This window comes from Alosa alosa, chromosome 13 (assembly GCF_017589495.1).
Source record: "Alosa alosa isolate M-15738 ecotype Scorff River chromosome 13, AALO_Geno_1.1, whole genome shotgun sequence".
NCBI classification, from domain to species: domain Eukaryota; kingdom Metazoa; phylum Chordata; class Actinopteri; order Clupeiformes; family Clupeidae; genus Alosa; species Alosa alosa.
In genome coordinates, this window is record NC_063201.1 from 21,413,963 (window position 1) to 21,432,744 (window position 18,782).

Genomic DNA, 18,782 nt, shown 5'->3' on the forward strand with positions numbered 1-18,782 from the left:
GTTTTGGTGATGAGGAAACGGATGTCAGGGGGATCCTTTCCAGACCGACCTGCAGAGTAAATTCAAATTTATCAACAGGGTCATCTGGGTTCACTCAGGCTAATGAACAGCTGTACAAAGATAAAAACATGTAAAACAAAAAATAAAATGTAATAGAAAGGAATTGAAAATAAACAACACAACACAACTGATCATCTGAATCAAAGGTAGTGGAAAATAAGGCAGTTCTTAGATTATTTTACTGTTGTGGCAGACCTGATCTAGGTAAGTGTGGATCTGCTTTTTAGAAAACAGGCAGGAAAGTCGCCCCATAGCGGCAGCCATCTTTCGGAGTCTGGAGTCAATATACCATCTCACCGCTAACCCAGGAAATACACAATGTAGCTTTAAATGTGTACATGTTTATTTTGCCTACTAGATTTTTTGAGGTTGTTTAACAGTTTGTAGTGTTAGCAGTGTTGCGGTGACATACAGTACGTCATAGATGTAGGAATGTACAGTATTTATTGCAAAATTAGGAAAAAAAACAGTATATGTGTTTTTCTGTTTCAGTTCGCTAGGTCTATACCTCAGAGTTAATGTTCTGTCTGTCGTCCTAGTCTGAAGTGTGTGTGTGTGTGTGAGTGTGGGTGTGTGTGTGTGTGTGTGTGTGTGTGTGTGTGTGTGTGTGTGTGTGTGTGTGTGTGTGTGTGTGTGTGTGTGTGTGTGTGTGTGTGTGTGTGTGTGTGTGTGTGTGTGTGTGTGTGTGTGTGTGTGTGTGTGTGTGTGTGTGTGTGTGTGTGTGTGTGTGTGTGTGTGTGTGTGTGTGTGTGTGTGTGTGTGTGTGTGTGTGTGTGTGTGTGTGTGTGTGTGTGTGTGTGTGTGTGTGTGTGTGTGTGTGTGTGTGTGTGTGTGTGTGTGTGTGTGTGTGTGTGTGTGTGTGTGTGTGTGTGTGTGTGTGTGTGTGTGTGTGTGTGTGTGTGTGTGTGTGTGTGTGTGTGTGTGTGTGTGTGTGTGTGTGTGTGTGTGTGTGTGTGTGTGTGTGTGTGTGTGTGTGTGTGTGTGTGTGTGTGTGTGTGTGTGTGTGTGTGTGTGTGTGTGTGTGTGTGTGTGTGTGTGTGTGTGTGTGTGTGTGTGTGTGTGTGTGTGTGTGTGTGTGTGTGTGTGTGTGTGTGTGTGTGTGTGTGTGTGTGTGTGTGTGTGTGTGTGTGTGTGTGTGTGTGTGTGTGTGTGTGTGTGTGTGTGTGTGTGTGTGTGTGTGTGTGTGTGTGTGTGTGTGTGTGTGTGTGTGTGTGTGTGTGTGTGTGTGTGTGTGTGTGTGTGTGTGTGTGTGTGTGTGTGTGTGTGTGTGTGTGTGTGTGTGTGTGTGTGTGTGTGTGTGTGTGTGTGTGTGTGTGTGTGTGTGTGTGTGTGTGTGTGTGTGTGTGTGTGTGTGTGTGTGTGTGTGTGTGTGTGTGTGTGTGTGTGTGTGTGTGTGTGTGTGTGTGTGTGTGTGTGTGTGTGTGTGTGTGTGTGTGTGTGTGTGTGTGTGTGTGTGTGTGTGTGTGTGTGTGTGTGTGTGTGTGTGTGTGTGTGTGTGTGTGTGTGTGTGTGTGTGTGTGTGTGTGTGTGTGTGTGTGTGTGTGTGTGTGTGTGTGTGTGTGTGTGTGTGTGTGTGTGTGTGTGTGTGTGTGTGTGTGTGTGTGTGTGTGTGTGTGTGTGTGTGTGTGTGTGTGTGTGTGTGTGTGTGTGTGTGTGTGTGTGTGTGTGTGTGTGTGTGTGTGTGTGTGTGTGTGTGTGTGTGTGTGTGTGTGTGTGTGTGTGTGTGTGTGTGTGTGTGTGTGTGTGTGTGTGTGTGTGTGTGTGTGTGTGTGTGTGTGTGTGTGTGTGTGTGTGTGTGTGTGTGTGTGTGTGTGTGTGTGTGTGTGTGTGTGTGTGTGTGTGTGTGTGTGTGTGTGTGTGTGTGTGTGTGTGTGTGTGTGTGTGTGTGTGTGTGTGTGTGTGTGTCTGCTGGCCTGTCTCTCTGTCCCATGTCTCCCTGCGGTAGCTGTTTGAGTTCCTGGGCGCTGATGGCTTTGAGGTGATCCTGACCCTACTCCAGCGACGCTCCGACATCGTGGACTCCCTGCTGTCCATGCCTCCTGAAAAGAGGGTCAACTTTGTCCCAGGTGAGTCTCTCCCTGTGTCTCTCTCTCTCACTCATATACACACACACTCATATAAACGCGCACACTCATATAAACGCACACACACATTCCCGATTAGTGTCATCCAGGGTAGTATTTACTGTATGGGTAACACTTTACTTGACAGTATCGACATAAAAGTGACATGACACTGTCATGAATACATGACACTGTCATGACACATGAACAATAACCCTAACCCTAAACTCTAATCCTTATCCTAACAATAACCCTAACTCTCACCCTAACCCTAAACCTAACCCTAATTCTAACCCTAACTTGTTATGACAAATGTCATAAGAAGCGGTATGTCATAAATGTTTATTACTTGTTTATGACAGGTTCATGACAGTGTCATGTCACTCTTATGTCGATACTGTCAAGTAAAGTGTAACCCATTTATGTATATATCACATTTTCTAGCACACAGACTACTCAAAGTGCTCCTCACAGACATAGACTGGTCTTGAGGTGACGCCACAGGATTTACAATTTTACCATTTTAGTAGGATCCCTTTAGTTAATGCTCTGGAATAATCCTCTGTTCTTCCAGTGGTCCACACACAGTATAAAAATGTAACACAAGAACACAAAGTAAGTCAGTTAGTAAGGCTAGTAAAGTCAGAAAGTAAGTGAAAGTATTCTTTGTTACACCATACACAGTTGTATATTAAAATACACTACAAAGTGAAATCTTACACATTTGTAGGAGTATTGGTGTTCCGCTGTTTACATGTGTTGGCCATCTGTGATCCATTCAGCAATGGCCTGATACAGTACTACAGTACCGTATTTTCCGGACTATAAGTCGCACCGGAGTATAAGTCGCACCAGTCAAAAAATGTTTCATGAAGAGGAAAAAAAAAACATTTATATAAATATATATATATATGTTACACCTGAGTCGCAGGACCGGCCAAACTATGAAAAAAAAGTGCAACTTATAGTCCGGAAAATACGGTATGTGCTGCTTTCATGTGTGTTTGAGTGTGTGTACCATTGAGTTCTGACCTTTGTGTGTAGATGCTGACTTTTAAAACATAGAGGTTTACAGTTAAAAGGAGAGATGGGAAAAAGTACCTGTGTTATTCTCATCTGTTTCTTGTGGAATGTACACCGCAAGTGTGGGCACAGGAAAAGGTTTTTGTAGTTATTGGATAGAAAATAACACATTTGCTTGGATTTGTGGATTGTCGCCAAAGTCGAAGTGATTTTTACAGGTTATGTGTATTTAGCTCCTCTCCCCATCTCCTCCCAGTTTATGACTGAATGAATTAGCCTAATAGCTCATAAACTTGGAAGACATCCCACCTGGAAAAAAATGGCCAAAATAGCTTAAACCCTCCTTCCTGAACCTGAGAGATAGAGTTCCTTCTCTCCCCCTTACTGCTGCAATCTGATTATTTTAATAGCACGCTCTGCTAATTTTCTGCTGAGAGCTCGTGTCGGGACTTGTGAAACTCGGGGACAGACATCTAATCCTCCCTCTCCTTCCCTCTTTCATCTTCCTCTCACTGTTCTGCTTCCACCCTCCCTCCTACCTCCCTCCTTAGCTTCATTCAGCACACTGCCTCGTGCCCTTTGCTGCCTGATTGTCAAGCGGCTCAATCCAGTGGAGGACCATTACCAAAACGATAGTCTATTAAAAGCAGCTCAATTCCTCATTATCTGGCTGCTTTGGAGGGGGGTGAAGGGAGAGAGGGATAAAAAAGATGAGGGGGGTGGGGTTGGGGTGGGGGGGTTGTATATTTGCTGCAATACCTAGATTTCAGTTCACTGCACATGTTTGGTAGAAAATCAGACAGAAGTATCCGTGATCCATAAGCCAAATACATCTGCATTTACATCCGGATGTGAGTGTTTCAAAACCATGAATTTTGGAGCATCTTTCATGGTCAGTTTAGCTCCTAGAGTGGTGAGTGTGGTGAGAGCGGTGGTGAGTGTGGTGAGTGGTGACTTGTAGGAGGCTCTGGTGATTCTAATCCACATGTGTTCACTAGCCAGCTCTCACACCATCCTCATACCACACACCCACACCGCACACACACCTCTGCCCGCTCATACCACACACCCACACACACACACCCTCTGCCCGCTCATACCACACACACCCACACACACACACCTCTGCCCGCTCATACCACACACCCCCACACACACTCGCCTCTGCCCGCTCATACCACACACACCCACACACACACCTCTGCCCACTCATACCACACACACCTGCACACACCTCTGCCCACTCATACCACACACACACACCTCTGCCCACTCATACCACACACACCTGCACACACCTCTGCCCACTCATACCACACACACACACCTCTGCCCACTCATACCACACACACCTGCACACACCTCTGCCCGCTCATACCACATACCCACACCCACACCCACACCTCTGCCCACTCATACCACACACACCTGCACACACACCTCCCCGCTCATACCACATACCCACACCCACACCCACACCCACACCCACACACACACCTCTGCCCTCTCATACCACACACACACCTCTGCCCACTCACACCCACACACACACCTCTGCCCTCTCATACCACACACACACACACACACACACACACACACACACCTCTGCCCTCCTATTCTTATACCACACACACACACACACACACACACACACACACACACACACACACACCTCTGCCCGCTCATACCGCACACACACCTCTGCCCGCTCATACCACACCCACTCACACCCGCACACACACACCTCTGCCCTCATACCATACACACACCTATGCTCGCTCATACCACAACCGCACACACACCTATGCCCGCTCATACACACACACACACCTCTGCCCGCTCATACCACACCCACACACACACCTCTGCCCTCTCATACCACACACACACCTCTGCCCGCTCATACCACACCCACACACACCTCTGCCCTCATACCACACACACCTCTGCCCACTCATACCACACACACACACACCTCTGCCCACTCACACCCACACACACACACACACCTCTGCCCACTCATACCACACACACACACCTCTGCCCACTCATACCACACACACACACACCCACACACACACACCTCTGCCCGCTCATACCACACACACCCACACACACACACACCTCTGCCCACTCATACCACACACACACACCTCTGCCCACTCATACCACACACACACACTCACACACACACCTCTGCCCGCTCATACCACACACACACACACACCTCTGCCCTCATACCACACACACCTCTGCCCGCCTGTGTGGACTGCTCTCTCATCTCCTCTGACCTCTCTGATGCTTATTGTCCTGGTGTTGTTAGGCCGCTGGATAGTAGTGTTCTGCTTGCTTGTTTGTTTGTTTACTCCCAGAGAGTGAGGTTCATGTTGATGCTGTTTATGGCCCTCTCTGTTTTTCTGCAGCATATTTATTCCTTTTTTTTTCTCTTTTTTTTTATTTGCCATCAAAATCTAAAAAAAAAAAGTCTCTGGTATCTTAAGCGATAAGGAGGGATGATTTGTCATTGCCAGCGTCAGCAGCGTCAGCAGCGTCTGATGCTGAGGGAAAATTGTGGATCAAGGTTGTGATGGATGTTTTGCCCTGTGTGTGTTTGTTTGTTTGTGTGTGTACGTGTTTGTGTGAAACTTTCCATGGCTGAGTTTACTCCTTAATCCCAGTGCACTGCTCTGTAACTCTGTAACTGTCAGGCCGATATTGAGACCTTAATCACGGGTTTTCTTTCTCTACATAATCAAACAGCAGTCATTACAGCAATGAGCACACACAATGACCACTGTAATAGATATTCGTTAAAAATTAACAGGCTAAATCGGAGGTTAAAAAAGCACCATTTATAATAGATGAGGCGGTTTAGATTGTCAGGGCAGGGAGATCAAGTGCCTTGATCTTCAAGGGGGACTGATTTAAGACAGGAGTTAGCTTATAAGTATAATAGCCAGCATTGTGCTTGATTAACCTCTGGCTAAATCAGTAGGTTTACTGAAGGAAAAAAATATTAGAAAAGTGACACTGCACACGTTACTCACAGCAGTTGTCTCTGAGTCAAACATCTTAACGACATGATAATAAAGACCCTACATCACAGGAATACAACTGCGTACGATGTAGCAGCATGGCATACTATTCATTCTCTCAAAAATGCATTTGAAATGACTTTGAAGCTTTGCCATCAACAGTTCAATAAAAAGTCATGATTGACTCTTTAAGGACATTCAGTCATTTCTCATCATCTATGCCATACAAAGTTCTATCATCATGATCTTTGTCATATAATGACTGACAGTTAGCAACAAACATCTGCACGTATATTTTACATATCAGTGATCTAAAATTCAAACGGAGATGTCTTTTATATTTCAGGATAACTTTGCGAAAGTGAGAAAATTATGCATCATAGATTTGGTGGATGTGCCATTCTGTCGGAGTCAGTACCTCCTGTCTGGGTCTGGTGGTGTTGGGGCTCCCCAGTGGCTCAGCCGACCCAACTCCACTGTGTGCCATGACCTTAGCCTTAACAGGCTGGCATCAGGAGCTGAAGGTTAATGGTACATTTTTAAAGACTCTGATATTGACTTCCTTATACGGTGTCGTTGCAAAGTAGTGGCCGTAAAACTTTAAAGAGCTGAAGGAGGGTTTGGCCCAGTTTTAGATTTCTCTCTCTCTTTCTCTCTCTCTCGTGCTCTCTCTTTCTTTCTTTCTTTCTTTCTTTCTTTCTTTCTTTCTCTCTCTTTCTTTGGCCTCCCCCTGACTCAGTCAATTTATCTCCGACTTCTTGACTATGTCTCTCTATAACTCCCTCTCTCTGGTTGTTACTGCCTGCGCCGCTCTTCATCTCTCTCTGTCTATCTCTCTCTCTCTCCCCCCTCTTTTTGTAGTTCCTCAGTTCTCCCTCAGCAGTTTGCCTCATCCCCTTTTTCTACCACCAGCCGTGCTTAACACGCAGTCCACACGGTCTTAAAGAGTCTGCAACAGGCTGATGGTTAGTTTACCTGTTTGGCTTGCCTTTTAGGATTAGCGTTGCTGCGGCAACGCTAGATTGGGGTCAGGCGAGGGGTCTGGGAGCTGATGATTACATTTCCCTTCTCTTTGCATTCCATTAAGAAAGGTGGAATTTACCGAGGTGGCTTTGTGAAGGGCCCATTAGCTCAGCTCAGAGGTGGGGCCGAGGGGGCCCGGGACGGCCAGTTTGTAAACAAGGATCAGATCCCTTCCCACGATTTTAATTAACTCGCATGGATGCGGCCCTTCCGAGTGGGTGGTGTTTGTGCACCGGGCTCTTTCTAGGTGCGGAACAGCAATAAGTCAGGGCAGCTGTACGCGCATGATTATCGAAAGTCTGAAGTATGTGTGTGTGCATGTGTGAGAAAGGAACAAGAGAAGAGGAATAAGAGAGAGAAGAACAAGAGAGAGAACAAGAGAGAGAGACAGAGAGAGACAGAGACAAGAGACAGAGAAGAGAGACAGACAGAGAGAAGAAGGGAACAGAGAAGAGGAACAAGAAATTTCAAGGATGGGCCAGTTGTAAAACAAAGTGATATGACCTCTTGATCTATAGACGGTCTGGCCTGTTTATCAGAACCGCTTGTGTTAATGGAGAGCATATGTCGCCATTAAAGCAGGTGCAGCAATTGATGGGAATCCAAAGTATAATGGGCAACTTTGCCTCCTTGCAAGTGAAATGGCACAGTGAGAGAAAGCCGCTTCGACTCGCTCACCTGCGCCTGTGTGTGTCTTGCGATGTTTCTGGCAGTGAGTGTGAGAGGATGAAAAAAGCGCTATAAATAAAACCCCGACGCGTTGCAGAAAAACATTTAAAGGGGAACTTGTCAACTATTTCAACGTAATAAACCTGTTTAGCAATAAACCTGCCCCTAGCATCCCCAGGCGGAAAACCAACCTTGCAACATTGAGACTACCGATCCGAGGAAAGAAGTGAAAACAAGAAACTTCGTTTTAAATGTTTCTTACCTTTGTAACATCCACTTATGCTAACCGTTTCGCTAGCTTGTAAACAAATCCATGTGCTTTATCGTTACCTTTTTCCACAGTTTGAAATAGCATAGCAAATAGCATCCAGCAGAGGGTGAAATATACAATACAGAAATACAATACAGTAACTAATCCTGCCAAGTTTCCCTTTAAAGGAAAGCAAGTATCAGATGTGCAGGGCATTCCCTTGGATTCTGTGCTACTTGCACCATTTTGAAGTGCTTTCCAACGCCTTATTGCTGCAACTTTAGAACAGGGCTTGATGAGGTAGAACTTATTGCTTCTTGAAATGAGCACTTTTCAGCCAGAAGTGTCTCCCTCCAGCTTGGGAGACCATAGACTCTAAACCGATACCATTGAGATCTGGTCTGCGATTTTGTTAGATTGATTCTGACCCCTTTTTAAAAAGTTACTGGAATTGTAGAACCGAGCCACAACATTACTTTCCCGTAAAACAGAGATGACTCAGGCACCACACAGATGTATGACTAGTCATTTAGCGTAAGTTAAATATTCAGTTATGTACTTTTGAAATGCTTAAATCGCCCTTCTTAAGGCGTGTTCATTGTGATGCATTTCAGGAAAGGTTGCAGGAGTTGTAGGTCTGCATTGGGTTATAGTGAAGACAGATTTGGGCTGTTTAGCAATGTGGTTTGTCAGTGCGTGAAGCAGCCTTGCCATTTTTAATCTCCATCGAGGGGAGCACCAGAGAGAGCTGGCATGTCCCTGCAGTGCTTTGTCTTCTTTAGCGCCGGTCCTTCTCCCATTTAATTGGGGCCTTGCAGCAAGATGATGGGGAAACATACCTGTCCAGCCTGCAGATTTTATTCATATATAAGACTTTTGATGCTTTGTTCTGGACAATGGTAAACTTGGTAAACCCATCCCATGAGAACCCATGAGAACTTTTGACTTCTGAACTCTTCAGAATAGATAGTTAAGCGTAGTTGACTCTTTGCTATTCTATGGCCATGTTGCACGTATATATGTACTGTATGTGTATGTTTGGGCTTTGTGTGTATATTTCTTGTTGGTGTGTAGACGGGGAAGGGCAGTGATGGAACCAGGAAAGGAAAAAAAAAAGAGACTGTAAATAGATTCGACACAGTCGTCTCTTGACAGGAAACAAACGAGTGGCCGCGTGAGGGTCAGCCCAGAAAGCCTGTGGTGATGGAACTGTCCGTGCCTTCCTCCCAGCGATGCGTCTGCTTGTGGGTCGCGCTCCGCTCTGATCGGACCTAAGCTCTGATGTGACCTCACGCCGTCCTCTGTGCCTCTGTCTGTCTTGTTATCTTCAGCTCTCCGTTTCGCTCTCTTGTTGTTTTTCTCCTTCCCACTGACTCCCATTTTTCCCATTTTTCTCCCCCCCTCTCCATTTGTTCCTGTTCTTCTCCTCTCTGTTCTTTCTTATCTTCTCTTTACTTTCTCCCGAGTCTCACTCTCCTTGCCTTTCTGTCAGTGTTGGGGAGAGATGCTTGCTGTAGGTCAGATGGCTTCTTTTTCTTCTACTTTTTTTTTTTTTTCTTTCTTCTTCTTCTGGAACACGTGGTGACTCGCTGCTGTTGTCTTCTCACTCATTTTCCCCTACACAAGGACATGCTGCTACGCTACACACACACACACACACACACACACACAGTTTCTGCATTTTACCTATTTCTGTCCATGGTCTTTGTACTTTTCCCATTTTTCTACTACCCTGCAAGCTTACTTGGTATTGTGTTACTTTCTTAGTCTCTCTGTCAGCATTTTTGTGTGTTTGTTGTCAGATAAATCCAAGGTGCGACGAGGTGTGTGTGTGTGTGTGTGTTTGTGCCATAAAGCAGGGGATCTAGATGTGACCGTGTACCAAATGCAGTGAGGGAGAGAGTGTGTGTGAGGAAGGGAGGGAGTGAGTGAGTGAGTGTGAGAAGTCGCCTTTGAGATGAAAATCGCAGAGAGGCAGAGAGCCTGTCAGAGGTGGCATGAAAAATTCAACGGAACCTTTTGAGACCTGATGGGCGTTTGGCTGTGAGTGTGCAGCCACGGCGATCAGCCGCTGAATCTCCCAGCACCCAATGAGATTTTTTCAGACCTGAGATATCGCCAGCAAAAAAGCAAGAAAGATTAATAGATTCATGTGCTTTTTCTTTTGTTTTCTCCTTCTCCTCTCCTCGGTTTCAAGTGCATGATAAGAGCTTTGCCAAGCAGACGGGGACTAGCTGATTGCTGGACCTGCTGATTCTGTGATCACAGACAGTGTTTTTATCGCAACAGAAACAGACTACAAATTACTAAGAGATGTGGGAATTGTGAAGATGCTCACCGACTGTACTTCCTTTGTGTAAATAAAGAATTAGAATAGTGTGTCAATTAATTGAAAGTCGATTCAAGCCGCTAAGTAGGTTTAATTACATTATAATTTATAAAAGTATTACGTCTCAAGTGTCCGTTATTGTACAGTTTGTGATGATCTTTTTTTTAGCTTGCTATTAAGGCTACAGAATTGCTTTATTTTTCATGTGCTGGTATTAAAGGGTAATCATGAAAGGCCAAAGATCTTATCACTGTTTAACTTTTCAGAATATATTCTGCAAAAATGTTTTGGGGCTGGGGTAAATCTTGTTGATGGTAGTGTATCTGACTTCATAAGTAGTCCGCCCTGGCCTTTATCACCCCGCCCCCCATATCTGAATATGCAGGCTTTAGAAAGCTCTCCTCCAGCCCCTTCATATTAACCTTGGAGACCCCAGTGATCTTTCCTGATGATTCAGCCTACATTGTGCTAATATCTACACACTGCCTTACCATGTTGGCTTTAAGAATTGTGTGTGTGTGAGAGAGAGAGTGAGGGAGAACTTTTTTGCTAATTGCTGTTTGCAAACCATTTCCCTTCTCAACACAGGTCCCATCACATAATGTTGCTTGCAGCCTGTCAGGTTAGAAATTACTCCCTGGTAGGGGTGGGCGATATGGACAAAAAATAATATCTCAATATTTTTTGTGATTTTGACGATAACGATAATTAGTCGATATCCTTTAAAAAAATGTTTTCTGAGTTACTTTACAGCTCATTATTTATGAATAGCATCATTACAATAATAACTAATAACCTAACCTGTGACTTTTTAACCAAATCAACCAATGCATTGTCACTCTATGACACATTTCCAATTCTGCCCCTACTTGTGTGTGTGGCAATGACATGGTCTACATTAGAGAAGATGAATAGGCCTAACAGTTTCCCAAGAGAAAGTCTGAAGCTGAAGTTTCTTTCAAACCTTTACATAGGATTCACTGTAAAACTAAGAGCAGACCAACAGAGTAGCCTACATCTCAGTTATTTCCTTATATGTTTTGTTTTAGAGCAATCACGTACTGTAGGTTAGCATTCCAAGTTACAGAATAGAAACTAATGCGTTAGCTTATGGCTAATGTATATGAGAAATCCCATAGAGATGCTAACGGTTAGCATAATCGGTAAACGTAGATATTTAGAGCGAACTTCAGTCCATTTACAGAAGAGTTACATGAGAATAGTTATTTGTTTACAACTGACTATTAAAATAATCAAAGGCTAATGTTTTCTCTCCATATAATACCGTGTAGGACAAAACGTGACTGTCTCATCAATGCTACTTGAACAGAAGTAGCCCATAAAATCCCAAGTAGGCTACTCTTGCTGCACAAAATAAACATTAGGCTTGCGTGGGACAACAGTGTGACCCACTAGTGATCATGTGACACTTGCTCTGCTGCACTTCTCCTGCATAGCCTACCTCCTGGGAATGTATGAGTCTTCAGTGCGTGATTTCGAGTGTTTTTTCCCCAGTAATTTAAATACTCGATAATGTCAATTTGCACATCGTTAAAACAACAATCACGATATTATCGCAAACGATATATATCGCCCACCCCTACTCCCTGGCCAGTTAATTAGACTGCAGATACTGAACACTGTGAGGTCTCTATCAATCATGGGGCAAATCATCGCCATTTTGTTGTTTATTATTATCAAATTGACATTATAATTTATTTAAAAAAAATGTAAATCCATTCAGAGCATCATGTTATTGTGAAGACCCATTATGTAAGGGATAATGGACAACATGGTGTTCGGTTCACAGAAAGAAATGCACATTCGAGGTAGTTCTGCGGCCCCCGACGCACCAGCGTTCGTTCTGTGAACCGAACGCTGTGAAGTCGATTATCCTGCTTATACCACTGTTGTTTTATTCATTTGCCGTTATAATTTAAACATTTTAATCACTAAAAACTGTCTTGTTTTGTGGAGCTACTTCTTTCCACCACATATGAACTCCTTTTCAATTTGCAGGACAAACTGCCGTTACTAGTTCTAAATGGATGGTTGCTATGGCCAAAGGCCAGTCATTAGTTCCATCTCATCTCTCAGCGAATAAATATAGAAGTGCAATACGGCCAACAAACTGGAGCTACTTCATAGGTGTGCAAATAACCTACGGTTATTACACGTTCTAAAGAACGCATGACAATTGGAAATTCAACCAAGCAGTGGTATAAGTGACAAATAAACCTTATACGCTCTTAAGTGGTCCAAACGTGTTCTATGAAAGAAAGAAAAGAAATATTGGAAAATTAAAAGCCTGTAAACCCTTTCCTGCAACCTCCAAGGCTAAGATGAGAAAACAGGGTCTCTCTGTTTGTTGTGTCCTGGCTCTGAAAAGGCCATGCTTCTGTTCTCCGTCCTGGTTCTGAAAAAGGCTATGCGATTGTTCTGCGTCCTGGTTCTGAAAAGGCCATGCTTCTGTTCTCCATCCTGGTTCTGAAAAAGCTATGCGAATGTTCTGCGTCCTGGTTCTGAAAAGGCCATGCTTCTGTTCTCTAATCCTGGTTCTGAAATGGCCATGCTTCTGTTCTGCGTCCTGGTTCTGAAAAGGCCATGCTTCTGTTCTGCGTCCTGCCCCACGTGCTGTTCTATTTGCTGGAATAACTCCGCAGCAGTAGTGGTGTGGGGCGGGTGAAGGAGGCGTGCGGCAGATTAATACCATTAGAGGTGTGAAGAGGCTGGTGTGAGCAGCACGCCTCCCTCTGCTCCTGTGGAGCTCATTCCCACTCTGAAAAATGAGATCCGCCAGCAGACTCTTCCATTTTGTCCTCTGCTGTTTTCTCAGGAAGGATATAACAAAATCGATTCTGTAGTATCGGGGCTAGTTCACCAAAAGTACATTTTTGTCTGTGGATCTGATGACCGTTGTGATCGGGGATATAGCATGAACATATCAACAAGTCATTATGACCATTTAGTGATTTGTTGTTTGGTTAGCTAGTGTTTGTAAATTTTTTGTCTTTCACTGATTTTTGTTCAACAATATCATATACACTTAACCCTAATAATTCCCCATTTAATATTTAGACATGCTTATTTGTCAAAGCTTTGTAAATAAATTCCATAAGTCACATGAAGCCTCATATTCACTATAGACAGGTTGTAAAACGCATCTTGCCACCACCGTCACTGCATCCACAAGTCTTTTAGTCTATTGTCATTAGAAACATAGTTGAAAGATGGTACACTTTTCTTGAATCTTCTCTCTTTACTTCCTTCTCAGTCTCCCTTTTTGGCGGTGGTCCTATTGTGAGCTGCTACAGTATGTGGTACATCTAGTTCAGCTGACATGTTGTGTTTTCTGCTTGATGTTTATCAGTTAACAAAAAAAAATGTTACTAATTACCGTTTCATTTTATGGATTAGTCTCTCCACCCCCAGAACCCTTGCGCACACAGACACACACACACACACTCAAACGCACACACACACAGAATCTTTTTCTTTTAACCCTCTTGATGGGTCAGCATAATTTGGGATTAGCCATGAGCTGCCCCTCTGCTCACCCCTCGCTAGCTGTGCAGTCAGCACATCAGGAAAGAGGAAAGTTTATTCTCATTTAAGGGGAAATAAAGACATCAGCAATGGAAATGCAGGAGGTGCTCTAACCCCCATGCACACCTGCCAGCTGCCAAGGTGATTTCATGCTCTCACCAATCCCATTAAAGTGGGATAATGTTGGATTGGATTCCCTAACAAACACTGAAATGGGATACGCATCAAAGGCATAACGCCCCTTTTGTCTTCCTTGGTACTTAGTAAACAACCTGAATGTTGACACCTCGTCTTCTACTGTTCCCTCCTCTGGAAAAAACAGTTTGTGTTGCTTCCAGCTCACCTCAAACCATGGCAACCTCTGTCGTCAGTCAGACACCCACACAAGTTTGGGGTGTCCGTGGCGGTCCGTCAGGGGCCTGTGTGTGTGTGTGTGTGTGTGTGTGTGTGTGTGTGTGTGTGTTTGGGGGGTGCATTGGTGCCCAGTTGTCAGGCAGAGAGTGTAATTAAGGTGCTGTACATCCACCTCTCACTTAATTAAGGCACCTTTTGAGAACTGCTTCATTATCTCAAGTGAATCCATAAAGGTGAGTTGTCCAGGCAATTGGAGCTGGATACTGTTGTCAAGGAGCCCTTTCAGTCTGGATGAAGTGATGTTTTCTTGGCTGTGTTAAAGGATCCATATGAACATGTAACTCATTATAAGGTGTAGGTCAGCACGGCACTGTTGGCGGCTGTTTTAGTGAAATTTGTGACCAAACATTTTCCAAGACATTGTTTTGGCATTTAGCTATTTTGCTGAAAGAGCTATAATTTAGCCAGGTTGGTTTGCAGCCAGTTACGTGAGAAAACAGCTTGTCTTTCTTGAATGTAAAATAAGAAGAATGTACTGTACATGTGAGAACAAAAGCAAAAGATGGACCAGATTTAAAAAAAAAGTATGCCAGGTTGTGACTCCACAATCAGACTGTGATCCAGTGTCTAGGTCTTGCATGTGAAATGTGTGCAGGTGAATGGAGATTGTTTCTACATAGTTTCTCTCTTTAAATGGGTCCAAATATTTCTTGACTTACACAGCTTTCAAATGTCTGAGCAATCACCAGCTGTATCCAAGCTCGCAGCCAGAACCATCACCAAACAATGAATGCCAGTACTTGAAATTCATTGCACAGCTTTTGTGTAGTCTTGATTGGAACAATGCAACAAAACAAACTGACGGAAAAGGATCATAAAAAAAAATGGAAAGAAAATGACCCTGAAGAAACAACACTGAATCATTATATAAAATGAGGCAGCATCAAAAGTGGTGTTTTTCCATTGCGTTGGTCTAAGTGTTCAGCTGCTGCCATGTGGATGCTGCTTCTGTTTTATGGCTGGAAAGTAGAAGATATTTTCGTATGAGTGAGGGTAATGCTAGTGGTGATGGGTAGGATGATGAGTTGAGTGAAGGACAGAGCGAGAGAAAGAGAAAGGAGGGGGGAGATGGGGATGGAGAGATAGAGAGAGGGATGGATGGGGGTTATTGGTGATCGAGCCTTTTTAGCAGATAAAGAAGAGATCATTCAGACAATCAGCCCGAGCCTCTGTGCAATCATCAGATCTCATCTGTTTTCAAGAGCAATTGTGCTTTTTATTGAGCTGTTGTGCTGCAGAGAGAGAGAGAGAGAGAGAGAGAGAGAGAAAGCTGTCAGTGATGGGTTAACCCTCGCTGTGCCGATGCAGAAGGCCAGTGGCCACATGGCGCACTGGAACAGGATTTTGAAAGGATTTGGCTCCTGAGATCGACACCTCACTGATGCTATGCTATTGGCGGTCTTCTGAAGGATTTTTTTAGGCGTGCCTGTCGGAGGTGGCATAGTCTTCTCTTTAATGCCTTGCGTGTGTTTTTGAAATTCCTTCCATGGTGCACACAATACTCCTGAGTATTTTGTGGGTGCCTCCACTTAATAATGCCGCACTCGTCATGCCTCTAATTTCGGTCTGGTAATTAGCTTTCACTGGTGGCTTTTAAAACAATAAATATTCAAATCCCCAGCACTTTCCTTTCCGCCAGCCCCGCGCCCACTGGGGAGTAAAGATGTGTTTTCTCCAGACAGAGAACACAAGGGCAGCGTTAAAAGATGTCCTCGGAGCCGGCTCTACACACAGGTCTGTCAGGGGAACATGGTGCTGGACGAGGCAAACGCTGTGTTTCACATAAATTTATGCAGGCAGGTACAGAGGTTGGAGATTTTTTGAAGGCAAGGTTGTCCTATCGTCTGCATTTACAGCCGGTTGTATGCCATGACCAGTAGAAATTTCAACCTGCGTAATGATTTCTAGGTGATGTATCGGAAACATTTCTGTGTTATTTAAGAAAGGTGAAGTTGTGAACTAAACACAGTAGGTATCCTACTGAGAGTTGCTGTCCTACTACTAGTTGGAATGGGGCGAACAGGGTATCGTGCCAACGACTCCAGGCCTGGGGGGTGCGTTAGTTCCAATAGTGTATCAGTTCTTCAATCAAGAATGAACTCTGACACTAATGTTGCACAAGAGTAGACTTTAAATTTAACAAGTGGTCAAAAGTGCAAAGTGCTGTCACTCCCCGATGTGAGTCGCTACCCGATGTGAGTCACGCATGCTCAGATTGATAGGTTGTACGGCATAACGCCAAGGGATTATGAAATCCATAAAATAATTAACTTTTCTGTTTCAAAATCGTTTTAGCTATCTAAGATTGTTTGATTGCTAACGTTAGCAAATGCCATTCAAGTGACAGCCTTTGTTGTGCTTGATTGCTTACTTACAGTACTTGCCAGCAGTGAACAAACTTCGTTATAGGTCAGTCAGAAGTCTCAGAAGTCAGAAGTCTCTTGCTAGCAGGCTACTTCAGCCTCTAATCTAGAACTGACATTAGAGATCATGCCGTGAAAATGTGATGCCTTACGCTAAATAATACATTACTGCTGTGTAGGCTAAAGTCATTATTCTGTGGCTAACAGCACTGGTAGTCGCAAAGTAGCAAAGTGACGCATGCGCGACCCACATCCGGTAGCGACTCACATCGGGGAGTGACAGTGCTATTAAAGTGCAGTTTGATAGCACTTTGCACGTTTCACCACTTGTTCCTGAATTCAGGCGTGAGCTGATATGCTTAAGATTTGAAAATAGGCAATGAGACAACAGTATGACATCCTCATAAATGGCTGATAACTTCAGGCACAGACATTTTTATTGCTTTAAGCCCTGTGAACTACTGAGATGGTACCCAGCATAGAACTGGGTTGGGTTGTCCTATGTTGCAAATGACAGCCACAGTAGGGGAGTGGGGAAGACCCTGGGTGGTTAATGTTCTCTCTCTCTAATCTCTCTCTCTCTCTCTCTCTCTCTCCCTCTCTCTCTCCCTCTGCCTCTAACCCCCCCCCCCAAACACACACACACACACACTCACCTTTTTTGTCTGTCAATCTCCTGGGCTCATTTCTTTTGCCAATCATGCTGCATTTGGCATTGACCGGTGGTTGTTAGTAGACGGATCCCTCACAGCATGATAATGTGTGTATGTGACTGATTATGGTTGTATATATTCATCGGGCCTCGTATTACATGATTTCTCCTCCTCAGTCAATGAAGGATCAAAGGCCTGTATTATAGGCCAGGTCATCCTTGCTTTTATATTCCATTATGATATCAAGCCTCATATCCAGTCTTAAACCGATGTGCTTAGGTGATTTAGTGTCAGCTTGTCATGAAAGTATTGTGTGTGTATGTTTGTACATGAATGTGTAGAGCATCATTTAAATAGTTGTCTCTTTAGAACTAGGATCTGGCATTGGCCACACAAGGTTACCATAAGGATGCAGAATGTGTCTCACACCTGTCAAGCAAGTTTAAAACCACATAATCTTCAGTGTCCTGCCGGCGGGACTGTTACCCCCCTCCCCCACCTCCCCCCAACATTCTAAATCATTTGTATGCGCCATATTGCTATGTAGCATAGTAATGTTATACACCATTTCAAAGCTTTGACTCTTGGGAATCCAAAATTGACAACTTTTTTCATGTACAATCTGTATAGTGTCTTACATTCTCAGATTAATCTTATTATTATTATTATTATTATTAGTCTCTCAATTAAATTCGATCCAGAATGCCCCCCTCCCCCTCTTCCGCTTTTGGTGCTACCCAGACTTCTGGCTGCAGTGTAGATGCAGGTAGATGCAATAAGTAGATGCAATAAGTAGATCCAATATTAGTTGTACAGGTGTATAGTCTATCTCATACACACTCATTGAACCAACAAAGTAAATGCAAAAATAAAGACTTTTTTGTAATTATTCCATATTTTGTGTAGTCAGTCTATATCAGAACACCTGACATACAATCTAAATAATCCACAAGAAACCTTAAAGTGTTACCTTTCATTTGAGACCAGGATTATGCTTCTACACAAAGGGGTTCATGTGCAGTAAGCATTTGATTGTCAGTATGCATTTTGGATAGCAAAAAGTCCTATGGGGAGTTTCCATAGGCATTTTACAAAACGCATGAGCATACTTTGGCAAATAATGGTCTAAAGCACTCATATTTTCATTCTATATTGATCTACTTTTGCACACACAGCTTCACAAGACCTGGTGCTAGGGCTCAGACCGGGATATCAAGTGACCTAGTGGGCTGAAATGTGGTCAGTTCAGAGATGCTTGTAATCCGGCAGAAAGAAAAAACTATATTCTAGCCTCTGCAACTCTGTGTGAACATCACACAGTTATTTTGACTGTTTCCTACGAAAACTACAGGTT

The 18,782-nt window shown here is 43.9% G+C and overlaps 1 protein-coding gene across 1 annotated transcript in view; it reads left to right on the forward strand.

The window, feature by feature from the left end:
- The window catches only part of ascc3 (activating signal cointegrator 1 complex subunit 3), a 202,360-nt gene that overhangs the window by 26,057 nt on the left and 157,521 nt on the right, over nucleotides 1-18,782 (forward strand). Inside the window, exon 5 of the mRNA XM_048261920.1 lies at nucleotides 2,006-2,126. Within this exon, the coding sequence (XP_048117877.1) occupies nucleotides 2,006-2,126 (121 nt within the window). The remainder of the gene's footprint in view (nucleotides 1-2,005; nucleotides 2,127-18,782) is intronic.